Source organism: Lottia gigantea (genome assembly GCF_000327385.1).
Source record: "Lottia gigantea unplaced genomic scaffold LOTGIsca_747, whole genome shotgun sequence".
NCBI classification, from domain to species: Eukaryota; Metazoa; Mollusca; class Gastropoda; family Lottiidae; genus Lottia; species Lottia gigantea.
The window spans coordinates 2,090-16,268 of NW_008710497.1; the positions used below are offsets into that span (position 1 = coordinate 2,090).

Below are 14,179 nucleotides of genomic sequence, written 5' to 3' on the forward strand. Positions count from 1 at the left end.
TATTTTATTGAATTACATATGACTTTGTTATTCCATATGATATTTTTGAACTAAACTTGACTTTGTTATTCCATAGGACATATTGAATTACATAATATGACTTTGTTATTCCATATGATGTTTTGAACTAAGTATGACTTTGTTATTCTAGATGACATATTAAATTACATATGACTTTGTTATTCCAGAGGAAATATTGAACTGAATATGACTTTGTTATTCCATAAAAAAAAAAAAAATAAAAAAATAAAATAATAAAAAAAAATATTGTATTACATAATATGACTTTGTTATTCCATATGATATTTTTTGAACTAAACATGACTTTGTTATTCCATAGGACATATTGAATTACAAATGACTTTGTTACTCCATATGATATTTTGAACTAAATATGACTTTGTTATTCCATAAAAAATATTGAATTACATATGACTTTGTTATTCCATATGATATTTTGAACTAAATATGACTTTGTTATTTCATAGGACATATTAAATTACGTATGACTTTGTTATTCCGTAGGACATGTTAAATTACATATGACTTTGTTATTCCATAGGACATGTTAAATTACATATGACTTTGTTATTCCATAGGACATGTTAAATTACATATGACTTTGTTATTCCATATATTTTGAACTAAATATGTCTTTGTTATTCCAGAGGACATATTAAATTACATATTACTTTGTTATTCCATATGATATATATTTTTTTTAAAACTAAGTATGACTTTGTTATTCCATAGGAAATATTAAATTACATATGACTTTGTTATTCCATATGATGTTTTGAACTAAATATGACTTTGTTATTCAAGAGGAAATATTGAACTGAATATGACTTTTTAATTCCAGATAAATATATTGAATTACACATGACTTTGTTATTGCAGAGGAAATATTGAAACTGAACATGACTTTGTTATTCCAGATAAATATATTGAAACTGAATATGACTTTGTTATTCCAGATAAATATATTGAAACTGAATATGACTTTGTTATTCCAGATAAATATATTGAAACTGGATATAACTTTGTTATTCATGAGGACATGTTGAACTAAAACAAGGGACTTCATTATGACTTTGTTATTTCAGAGGACATGTTATTACAAGAAGATTTGATTCAGTTGTTACCAATGATAAATGAAGCTAATGCTATGTCTGAAGAACTCGGCAAAAAAGTGAAGTTTGAAATAGCTTTGGTCTCATCACAGGCTCTAGGCTTAGAACATGAAAAGACTGAGGTGAGTAATAAAACAACGGATACCACTCTGTGTTTTAGCTTTTCAGCTAAAAGACTTTCTAGGTTAAATGTTTTTAACATCTTGTCTCTTTTTCTGGTATGTTTTTTTAACATTGTCATCATCAGGTTCAATGAGGAACATTATGCAAATTATTGTAAAATAAAACACAGGAGTAGAAAACCATAAATTGTGTTCAGTTATTTGATGTGATATATATGAAGCCCCTAAGGCGCAATTTTCCGTACTTTTATCAAATATTTTGTTTTAACGAATTAGTTATTTCGCTATTATGAAATAACTTATTCGTTTAAACGAAATAATGTCATATAAAACGAAAAGAAATTATTTCATTTAATGAAATACTTATTTCGTACAAAATAATTTTTTTGTTAAAACGAAATATTTTATAAAAGTATGGAAAATTGCGCCTTAGGGGCTCCGTAGATATCTACCCATTAATGTCCCCTAAAAAATTTTTAAAATGGCTTATGTTTTTAAAGGTGATGGTAAAGATGAAACATATGGAAAATGAAAATGAATGGATGTTTTCAAGAAATGATTTTATTAACAGGAAATATTTGATGCAAGAAATGTACGCTAATTATATGCAAGGAGATGAGGATTGGGATGTCCCTCAGGTAAAAATTATCTTTTACAGTACTCCATCTTTAAACAGGCTCTTGGCTTTTTCAAAAACTTAAAGTGATCGTTTTCTGTGCCTCCAAAGACTTATGGCTTCTCATTGTATAATATTAATTTCAGTGTGTCAACTCAGGTGGCATGATAACATTTTAGCGTTTTTTAAAGATGGGTTCCCTTATTTTCATTTATGAAAAAGAAAATGCTAATACTTATATGAATAGAAAGTAGAGGTGTTATAATGACTTGGAAAAATACCAGTTTGTCTCACATGTCCATAATTAATTCATAATTAGCTAAATTAGATGAGGATTACCAACAGAATTCTAATGAGTGACCGATCAAGAAAGGTCAAAAAGTCTTTTTTTTTGTTTATCCAGACTGTACATACATGGACATTTATGATTGGTTAAAACTCTTAATTATATGCAATAAGAACATAATGATATGATTAAGAATACATGATAATTCATTAGAAACACCAATTAATCAAATAGTTTGTTTAAGTTGACACTAAAAAATAAGGAAACCCATCTTTAATGGTTTTGATATTCAATTTGAACTGGATCAGAAATGTTTGATTAATTTGTCTTTTTAAATTTTGCCAGGAAAGAGATCCATTTTGGGAACCACCAGAGACTGAAGTATTAGTCGGTACTGTCCATGTTTACTTACAATCGTTAGGTTATATGATAGAATTGCAGGAAAATTTGGCCATTGCTGATTACAGAGGAACTGATCAAGGTAAGATATGCAATAACTATACCATGGGTGACTGCTTGAAACCTCGTATAACGATATATGACGCGGAATTACTTTTCGAGAAAAAACGCAAAAAACTATTTGTACGCGTATTTTGTTAAAATCTTTTTTATTATTTTTTTTACCACTATACGTGGTTTTCATTCTTGGAAAATATAAACCTTGTATAACAATTTGAAATCTCCGGCCTATTGAACCAAAAACTCGTATAATAATACAGTATATGAGGTTTTTCATTTTCATCCGCAGAAAAAGAAATATTGAACCTCGTATTATAATATATTTTTACCGAATCATGATTTAATTATTATTATTTTGATAGGTCATTTGTCTGTAGAAGTACGGCCCTGTAATGAATCTTGGGATGATATAGAGGAGGAATATTTTATAGATAATCCTGCTGAATTGGTAATTTTTTAGGGTTTTGTTGTTTTCAAAAAATAGATGCATTTAAAGTGATACTCTGTCTTATAATTAACATAAAATTTTATTCTCGAAGAATGGTCAATATGAGTATATATTCATCAGTGAACTTACCTGGTGTCATAAAGTTACAACAGAATCCCTTGGAAAATCTAGAAAATTGGAAAATTCATAAAACTAAGTAATTATTGAAAAACGCTTAATCTTGATATTAAGCGTTTTTCAATAGTTCATAGCAAATTTATTAAGTTTTTTGGATTTATCAGATTATATAAGGATCCTGTTATGTTATTTATGACACCAGGTATATCTACTGGCTCTTATTGGCCAAGTTTAAAATTCTTAAATTTTATGTTAATTCTAAGACGTAGTATCACTTTAGATATTTCCTTGACCAACTGATAGAGCTCATGTTCAGATATCATTATAACTTTTCAGATTTTGTAATCATTGAATCTGCCAAAATCAAAATGTAAATGGGTATAATATTTTGATTCTGGATAGAGCTACAGATAGCCAATTACTTCAACAAAGCAATAGTTGTTATGAAAAATGCTTTGTCTGTTAGTATCTTGAATTTAGTTACTTGAAAATTCAACATACTAACTTGAAAATTCAACATACTAACTTGAAAATTCAACATACTAACTTGAAAATTCAACATACTAACTTGAAAATTCAACATACTAACTTGAAAATTCAATATACTAACTTGAAAATTCAACATACTAACTTGAAAATTCAACATACTAACTTGAAAATTCAACATGCTAACTTGAAAATTCAACATACTAACTTAAAAATTCAACATACTAGCTTGAAAATTCAACATACTAACTTAAAAATTCAACATACTAACTTGAAAATTCAACATACTAACTTGAAAATTCAACATATAACTTGAAAATTCAACATGCTAGCTTGAAAATTCAACATACTAACTTGAAAATTCAACATGCTAACTTGAAAATTCAACATACTAACTTGAAAATTCAACATACTAACTTGAAAATTCAACATGCTAACTTGAAAATTCAACATACTAACTTAAAAATTCAACATACTAGCTTGAAAATTCAACATACTAACTTAAAAATTCAACATACTAACTTGAAAATTCAACATACTAACTTGAAAATTCAACATACTAACTTGAAAATTCAACATGCTAGCTTGAAAATTCAAGATACTAGCTTGAAAATTCAACATACTAACTTGAAAATTCAACATACTAACTTGAAAATTCAACATACTAACTTGAAAATTCAACATGCTAACTTGAAAATTCAACATGCTAGCTTGAAAATTCAACATGCTAGCTTGAAAATTCAACATACTAACTTGAAAATTCAACATACTAACTTGAAAATTCAACATACTAACTTGAAAATTTAACATACTAACTTGAAAATTCAACATACTAACTTGAAAATTCAACATGCTAGCTTGAAAATTCAAGATACTAGCTTGAAAAGGCAAGATACTAACTTGATAATTCAAGATATTAACTTGAAAATTCAAGTTACCAACTTGAAAATTCAACATACTAACTTGAAAATTCAACATACTAACTTAAACATACTAACTTGAAAATTCAACATACTAGCTTGAAAATTCAACATACTAACTTGAAAATTCAACATACTAACTTGAAAATTCAACATACTTACTTGAAAATTCAACATACTAACTTGAAAATTCAACATACTTACTTGAAAATTCAACATACTAACTTAAAAATTCAACATACTAACTTAAAATTCAACATACTAACTTAAAAATTCAACATACTAACTTAAAATTCAACATACTAACTTAAAATTCAACATACTAACTTAAAATTCAACATACTAACTTAAAATTCAACATACTAACTTGAAAATTCAAAAAAAAAAAATGAATGGCCCTAATACGCTTCCATACTTTTCAAATCTGATATTCACTTTCCCTGATATTAAAAAGAAAACGTATTGTGGTAGTTTCAAATTGTGCCTAGGATATCCTAACATTACTTAACCGCAAGTAACTGGAAGTCGAAACTTAAGTTCTGAAAAGTGATACGCATGGCTTAAATTGAGCACTATTAGCTGGTACATGTTCTTTTAAAAACATGAACTAAAATTTAGTTATTAGCGATTAAATAAATGATTATTATTCTATTTCAGATTGATAGAAAGATATATTTTAAATTGATCATTCCATTTGCTAGAGGTCTACCTCAAAGATTTGCATCGGTAAGTTCTAAATTATTACCACTGACTTTATATTGAATTTAATTTGACGTTTAGTTGAATTTGTCCTGTCTCTGGACTCTGAGGGAGTCGCGGTGGCTCAGTGAGTTAGACGCTTGCTCGCTAACCTGAAGGTCCAGGGTTCAATCCCGGCATAGGTCGGATTTTTCAACTCGGTTTCCCCCTGACAGTGATGCAAGTGAAAGTGTCTAGTCGTTCAGATGGGACAATAAACCGAGGTCCCGTATGCTACAGGCTGTGCACGTTAAAGATACCTCGACAGTTGGAAATCGAAAAATAGCAGGCTAATGCCGCTGTCCTGGCAAAATTTTCCTCATTGCACCCTGCATGGCGTTGCCCGTCTTCATTAGCCCACAAGGTGCAGAAAAGTAGGACGTAAAACTCCATTCATTTCATTTCATTTCTGGACTCTGAGATGCTGTCCAATGTACTAGCAACCAATGCTGACTTTTTCCATGCATACATGACTCTCTCCTTCATTTCCATCTTGATTGGTCTAGGACAGGTTTTGGACCCATTTCTCATGAACTTTATTGATTTTGTCCAAATTGGACTTAGTGACCATGGCAACCTAAACTTGCCTAAAATTGAATTTGTTTATAGTGTCTTATAAAATCATTTTAAGTACCTGTATAGGTCATGCATCTAATAGTGCTTTCAGACGACTAAAGTTAAGGCAGCTTAACTTCAAACCGTTCTTCGAGACTGGTTTATGTTTTTTTTGTGCGTGTTTAGACGGTCATAAAAGTTAAGCCAGCTTGGATATTGACCTGGAATTCCTCGGAAAGTTCAGAGGTCATAATGCCGTTACACATGCGCATTATTTATAAATGACAGAAACAATGGCGGGAACATGTTGAGAGTAATGCGCATGCGCGGGGGCATCTGTATCTGGCTTGTTGTTAGCCAGTTGCATTGCGGACAAGCTCAGCTGCCTTAAGATTCCAAGACAGGTTTCGAGCCACCTCCAAAGTAGGTGCAAGTTAAGGCAGCTTGATTTCAACTGATTGCGTTCAGACGACTGAAAAAAATGGGCTCGAAGAACGGTTTGAAGTTAAGCTGCCTTAACCTTAGTCGTCTGAACGCACTATAAGTGGAGATGAGGGGGTTGTGAGTTTTGTGATCTCCTTCCTTTGATCCACCAAGCCAAAATCCCCCTTATCAATTTTTGTTATGTTACACTTAAACAAAATTCTTTGAGAATGATAGCTTTTGCAGAATCATTTTTGCACATTATTTGGTGGGATGTAAATCATCGGTCAAATTGATTAATAAAAATATTAGCATCATGGATCAAGGGTCATGTATCAAAGAACTTTATTACCTTCGTGAAATCAAAATGTCGTCACCTAATGTACCACACGCTATTATCAAAGATAGTGGACCACATCCATATACGCCCACCACGGCATGCGAATATTCAAGATTTTGGGGCAAGGGCAATAACTCTGCTTCTAACGGTCGAAAATAGCTCAAATTCGAACTTGATCTTCGTTTTATGAATATGTATACACATAACGAATTTCATTTGATTCCATCAAAAAATCTAGTTTTTAGAGTGTTTACCAGCAAATGTTGACGGACGGACAAACAGACAGACCGACCGACCGACGAACGGACAGGGGTGCCACCAATATACGTCCACATAGAGAGATGTGGGCGTATAAAAATGAATCAATATTTGTTTTGATTTTACAGAGCTGGTGTAAATATAAATTTTTCTTGGAAGAGAAATCCACTCAGACTCAAGTAGTTTCTGGTACCATAAATCCTGAATATAAGCATGAAAATAAATTCCAGTATACAGTCACTAAGCAGGTACGACTTCTTTAATGATTTAAAGGGATTGTAAAGAGGTTTTCTGAAATTTTTGATGTGTATCTGAGACACTGATAGCATCAATTTGCACCATTCCAATTTACAATCAATCTCTCAAAATCCCTTATATCGTGGGTGACCACTTGAAACCTCGTATAACGATACATGACGCGGAATTAATTTTCGAGAAAAACTGTTTGTACGCGTATTTTGTTAAAATCTTTTTTATTAGTTTTTTTACCGCTATACATGGTTTTCATTCTTCCTCGTATAACAATTTGAGTTCTCCGGCCTATTGAACCAAAAACTGGTATAATAATACAGTATATGAGGTTTTTCATTTTCATCTGCAGAAAAAGGAAGATTGAACCTTGTATAATAATATATTTTACAAGGTTTTAAATCTGACTGTTTATATACGTGTTATTTAATTAGTGGTTTTTGAGTTATTTACAATCAAGCTAAGAATACGAGGTTTTGATCACAAGATCCGCGCTTTTACGAGCTTTCGAACGGTACCAAAAAGTCAAAATGACCAAATATGGCATATGAGCTTTCAAGCGGTTTCAATGATATAATGATTAACAGCTTTTTGCAAGTGACAAAAAATAAAAATTGCAAGAACCAAAGCGGTCTGACTGAAAATTGAAATGACGCTTATCGATATGTATAAAAAGTTTAGAAACCTCTTTACAATCCAAATGGCTTAATGACCTAAGAGTCTGTAGTTGGATGAACCAACTTTGATCACAGAACAGGATTATACAATCCCATGACCTCCTCTTTTGCTCTGCACATCTTGCACATCATTGTTGCACATCATTGTTGTTTTTTAAGGTATTGCCTCAAATATTCACCCTTGAAGTTTTTGTGAGCATTTATAATGGTAGTAACAGCCAGTTCTTCTGTACAATTTCAGCTAATTGATTACATCGCAGAGAAACCTCTTGTCATAGAAATATGGGGTACACAGAAAGGCGATTCCAAAACATCCAAACAACAAAAAAGCAGTCCAGCAAAAACGGCAAAGGACACCAAACCGGCTAAAGTAAATGATAAAAAAGAAACAGCAAATAAAAACAAAGAAATTAAAGTTCCAGTCCAAAACAGTTCCATACCAGTTACTGAAGTAGCTTCATTGAATGTAGGTGATCTTTTTTCTAACAGAAAGAAGGGTCAACACAACTTTAGATTTTGAAGATTCTTTTAAAGATGGGTTCCCTTGTTTTCATATATGAAAATGAAAATGCTAATACTTATATGAATAGAAAGTAGAGGTGTTCTAATGGCTTGGAAAAATACCAGTTTGTCTCATATGTCCATAATTAATTCATAATTAGCTAAATTAGAAGAGAATTACTAGCAGAATTCCCATGAGTGACTGATGAAGAAAGGTCAAAAAGTCTTCTTTTGTTTATCCAGACTTAAATTACATACTTAGATATTTGTTATATGATTTAGAATACATGATAATTCATTAGAAACACCAATTAATCAAATAGTTTGCTTAATTTGACACTAAAAAAATAAGGAGACCCATTTTAACCAGTGTGCCTTTTGCTGAATCTCAAGCTCAGATGCTTGCTTACTAACCTAGAGGTCCAGAGTTCAATACTGGCATAGGATACAAAATTTCATTTTCAATTTGGATGTTCTGATATGGAAAGCATAGACATTTGGATGGGACAATAATCCAAGGCCTTATTTGCTATAGGCTCAGAGTATGCTGTATTTTGTGAATTGGTGCTTTGTTAAACAAGGCCCATTGAAATTTTGTGTCATACTATTTTGATATTATGTTGTAATAATTTTAGAATAAGATTCAAGGTTTAATAGAGAATGCCCAAGCTTCTGGTCAGAGTACAATAGAGGTAAGACGTTTGTATTGCAAATATATTGAATAAACATTATGGACATACATGTGTACAAGTCAAGAAAAAAAATCTGGAGATTTGCCTTGAAAAATCTGGAGATTTGCCTTGAAAAATCTGGAGATTTGCCTTGAAAAATCTGGAGATTTGCTTTGAAAAATCTGGAGATTTGCTTTGAAAAATCTGGAGATTTGCCTTGAAAAATCGGGAGATTTGCCTTGAAAAATCAGGAGATTTGCCTTGAAAAATCAGGAGATTTGCCTTGAAAAATCTGGTGATTTGCCTTGAAAAATCTGGTGGTTTGCCTTGAAAAATCTGGAGATTTGCCCTTGAAAAATCTGGAGATTTGCCTTGAAAAATCTGGAGATTTTCCTTGAAAAATCTGGTGATTTGCCTTGAAAAATCTGGAGATTTGCTTTGAAAAATCTGGAGATTTGCCTTGAAAAATCAGGAAATTTGCCTTGAAAAATCGGGAGATTTGCCTAGAAAAATAGGGAGATTTGCCTTGAAAAATCTGGTGATTTGCCTAGAAAAAACTGGAGATTTGCCTTGAAAAATCTGGAGATTTGCTTAGTTTGCCTAGAAAAATCTGGAGATTTGCCTTGAAAAATCAGGAGATTTGCCTTGAAAAATCAGGAGATTTGCCTTGAAAAATCGGGAGATTTGCCTTGAAAAATTGGGTGATTTGCCTTGAAAAATCTGGTGATTTGCCTTGAAAAAACTGGAGATTTGCCTTGAAAAATCTGGAGATTTGCTTAGTTTGCCTAGAAAAATCTGGAGATTTGCCTTGAAAAATCGGGAGATTTGCCTTGAAAAATCTGGAGATTTGCCTTGAAAAATCGGGATATTTGCCTTGAAAAATCTGGTGATTTGCCTTGAAAAATCTGGAGATTTGCCTTGAAAAATCTGGAGATTTGCCTTGAAAAATCAGTTGATTTGCCTTGAAAAATCTGGAGATTTGCCTTGAAAAATCTGGAGATTTGCCTTGAAAAATCTGGTGATTTTCCTTGAAAAACTTGTGGCATCATCAGGTGTAGGGTCTTGCCACAATCTAATTTTTCCAGTCTCTAAATTCAAAAATGAGGGACTGCCCAAAATGGCTAAGTGAGTTAGACACTTGCTTGCTACTGTTAAGAGAGCAAGACAATGATAATGACTTGTTAGCCTACATTACAATGGAGACAATAAAGTACATCAGATAAAAAGAAATCATAATCAAGCTGTTAGGCCATATAAAATAAATAGTCTGTTTTACAGGCCTTTTTTTTCAAAAATTGGGACGAGAAGGCGAATTTATTATTTATTATTTATGACGCTTTTTTAGATTTTCAACTGGAATAAATCGGAGCGAGTGAAAGCATTTATTATATATTACCACAAATTTAATGTACATTTAATATTAAGGCAACAATCAGGCATTTTTAGGCCTGTAAAACAGACTATTTATTTTATATGGCCTAATCATATTGAAAAAATTCAACTTTTTCCACTTTTTCATTTTATTTTCAGATCAACCAGCTGGTAAATTTATTAAACGACCAACAATCAACAACAACAGCAAATAATTCATCATCTAAACCTGCTGATACTAAAGTTTCTAAAGCCTGTATAATACAATAATTTAATATGTACATTTTTATATGCCCACATGGAAATGTGGGCGTATATTGCCGTTGCCCCTGTCGTCGGTCCGTTGGCCCGTCAACATTTCTTGTGAACACAATAGAGACTACAGTTTTCAACTGATTTTAATGAAATTTGGTGTGATCATTTATATTGATGTGATCTTGGTCAAGTTCGAATTTGACGATCTTTCGATGAATGGTTTTTGAGTTATTGCCCTTGACTTGGAAAAACGCGTCATTTGTTTGTGAACACAATAGAGACTACAGTTTTCAACTGATTTTAATGAAATTTGGTGTGTGATCATTTATATTGATGTGATCTTGGTCAAGTTCGAATTTGACGATCTTTCAACAAACGGTTTTTGAGTTATTGCCCTTGACTTAGGAAAAACGCGTCAAAATTTGTTTGTGAACACAATACAGACTACAGTATTCAACTGATATTAATGAAATTTAGTGTGATCATTTATATTCATGAGATCTTGGTCAAGTTTGAATTTGACGATCTTTCAAGGATCGGTTTTTAAGTTATTGCCCTTGTTTGTGAACACATTAGAGACTACAGTTTTCAACTGATTTTAATGAAATTTAGTGTGATCATTTATATTGATGTGATCTTGGTCAAGTTTGAATTTGACGATCTTTCAATGAACGTTTTTTTAGTTATTGCCCTTGACTTAAGAAAAACGCGTCAAAATTTGTTTGTGAACACAATAGAGACTACAGTTTTCAATTGATTTTAATGAAACATGGTGTGATCATGTATATAGATGCGATAATTTGATGTATTTGGGTTATTGATATTGATTTTTAAAAATTTGGTGGAATTACTCAGCATAAATAACTGGCAGTAAATATATATATCATTAAATTCAAACTAGTAAAATTTCTTTAATATGAGAAAATTCATACTTTAGTCAGTAAAGACTGTTTAATCATTTCTGACTGCTGCCAGTGGGCGTTTCTATATTAAAGGCAACATCCAAGATAGGAAAAACTTCCAAATTTGACACAAGACTATAAATTGATACCTTTTAAAGTGGTAGTGTGTGCACCCTTCAACCATGTATTCATTATTATTGACCACGAATCTATCTGGTATGCCTTCATCTTTACATTTATGACCATTTGTTTTACATATTGATAGGATTGGGCGATATACCGGTTGGTATCACGATAAATACCAGTATAGGAATTTATATTGTTTATAATATCACCTGATTAATAAATACTGAAATATCGACATATCCTGATATATGGTAATTATCATGATATATAGTCATATTTTTGTCGAGATAAGATCATCTACATAATTTTAACAAGTAACTTAATAGTTGAAACAGATGGTTTTTTTCATGATATTAAAGACTGGGGTGTTTTTAGAGATATTTATTGTTTTATGTTACATTTAAAATTTCTAGATCATAATTTTCTTTCAAAAACCAGTAAAAAATAAACTTAAAAAATATTGTGATATATACCCATATCGTGATATATTAATACTTAATATCGTGATATCAACTTGAACCAATATCGCCCAGCCCTACATATTGACCATAATTAATTCATAATTAGCTAAATTAGAAGAGAATTACCAGCAGAATTTCAATGAGTGACTGCTCAAGAAAGGTCAAAAAGACTTTTTTTTGTTTATCCAGATTGTTCATACATGGACATTTCTGATTGGTTAAAACCATCGAGTTTCTGCATCAGTTGCTGATTCAAATTATAAACAGGATGACTCCACTTAATTTTGAGGTAGAATGAATAGTAATTGACATGAAATGTATTCAAAACTACTTATCCTACCTCAAAATAAAGTAGACTATTCTTGTTTGTTTTTGGAATCATCTCTGGATGTGCACAAACATCTTTGCTTGTGTTTATACGCCCACACATTAATGCTGGTTTCTTGATGGATTTTGACGAAACTTGGTGTGAGTGTTCGTAATCACCCAAGGATGAACCCTATTGAAAATCAGATGAATCGAAAAATATTTACTATGAGTTATTGCCCTTGTTCTTGAATTATTTGTGGACACGATAGAGAGCTGGTTTCTTGATGGATTTTGACGAAACTTGGTGTGAGTGTTCGTAATCACCCAAGGATGAACCCTATTGAAAATCAGACGAATCGAAAAATATTTACTCTGAGTTATTGCCTTGTTCTTGAATTGTAAGCTATAAACAAAACCCATGAAATATGAAAATTTCACTCTCAGAAACATTCATTTACTGATAACTCTTGTCAACCTCCCGGACAAATTAGCTGCCATTACAAATGTGGGCGTATTACGATGGCATCGCTATTTTTATTTAGTGTTATTTGTAAATATGAAATTGTGAGAAATAATCAAAATACATTGTATGGTCTCTAAGTTTCCGTCTCAGAACAATATATCAAAAATTTAAATTATTGAGCCTGTTGAATCTGTGGGTGAGATAGAGAATAATTATAATGGATGAATTTATTACTATTGTTATATCAGATTGAGTTAAGCTATTTGTATCACTTTTAAAGATGGGTTCCCTTATTTTGATTTATGAAAATAAAAATGCTAATACTTATATGAATGGAAAGTAGAGGTGTTCTAATGACTTGGAAAAAGACCAGTTTGTCTCGCATGTCCATAATTAATTCATAATTAGCTAAATTAGATGAGAATTACCAGCAGAATTCTAATGAGTGACCGATCAAAAAAGATCAAAAAGTCTTTTTTTTTTTGTTTATCCAGACTGTACATACATGGATATTTATTATTGGTTAAAGATCATAATGATATGATTAAGAATACATGATAATATATTTCTATTCATATAAGTATTAGCATTTTCATTTTCATAAATGAAAATAAGGGAACCCATCTTTAATAATCCGTCTAAGAAAAAAAGATACCATTTATTTACTCATCTAGGTGTTCTTGAATTCTGTGATAAATATATTATGTAAAGTATAATAATATACATATCTGATTTAAATATATACAAATTATTATTTTGTTTGTTTATTTTTGATTTATTGTTTATTGCCAATGAAACTGAAAGAAATCACAAAAAATTGTTTTTTTCCCATCAGAATGACAAAAAATATCAAAACACATTTATGAGGGGAATGATAAAGACTGAGAGGTGGTGTGAGGGAATGATAAAGATTGAGAGGTAGTGTGAGGGAATGATGAAGATTGAGAGGTAGTGTGAGGGAATGATAAAGATTGAGAGGTAGTGTGAGGGAATGATAAAGATTGAGAGGTAGTGTGAGGGAATGATAAAGACTGATAGATAGTGTGAGGGAATGATAAAGATTGAGAGGTAGTGTGAGGGAATGATAAAGATTGAGAGGTTGTGTGAGGGAATGATAAAGATTGAGAGGTTGTGTGAGGGAATGATAAAGATTGAGAAGTAGTGTGAGGGAATGATAAAGATAGAGTGGTAGTGTGAGGGAATGATAAAGATTCAGAGGCAGTGTGAAGGAATGATAAAGATTCAGAGGTAGCGTGAGGGAATGATAAAGATTGAGAAGTAGTGTGAGGGAAT

The 14,179-nt window shown here is 31.5% G+C and overlaps 2 protein-coding genes across 2 annotated transcripts; one reads left to right on the forward strand and one right to left on the reverse strand.

Annotated features, from left to right (window-relative positions):
- Positions 1-1,106: 1,106 nt before the first annotated feature.
- On the forward strand, positions 1,107-10,640 carry LOTGIDRAFT_176099 (hypothetical protein; the record flags this gene model as incomplete). Its single annotated transcript, XM_009066263.1, has 9 exons — positions 1,107-1,255; positions 1,756-1,893; positions 2,503-2,638; positions 2,979-3,064; positions 5,245-5,313; positions 7,030-7,149; positions 8,069-8,293; positions 8,964-9,020; positions 10,530-10,640. Coding segments are annotated over 9 exons (1,091 nt in total), but the record flags the coding sequence as incomplete, so codon positions are not given.
- Positions 10,641-13,746: 3,106 nt separating this feature from the next.
- Positions 13,747-14,175, reverse strand: LOTGIDRAFT_146266 (hypothetical protein; the record flags this gene model as incomplete). Its single annotated transcript, XM_009066264.1, has 1 exon — positions 13,747-14,175. A coding segment is annotated over one exon (429 nt), but the record flags the coding sequence as incomplete, so codon positions are not given.
- Positions 14,176-14,179: the final 4 nt, after the last annotated feature.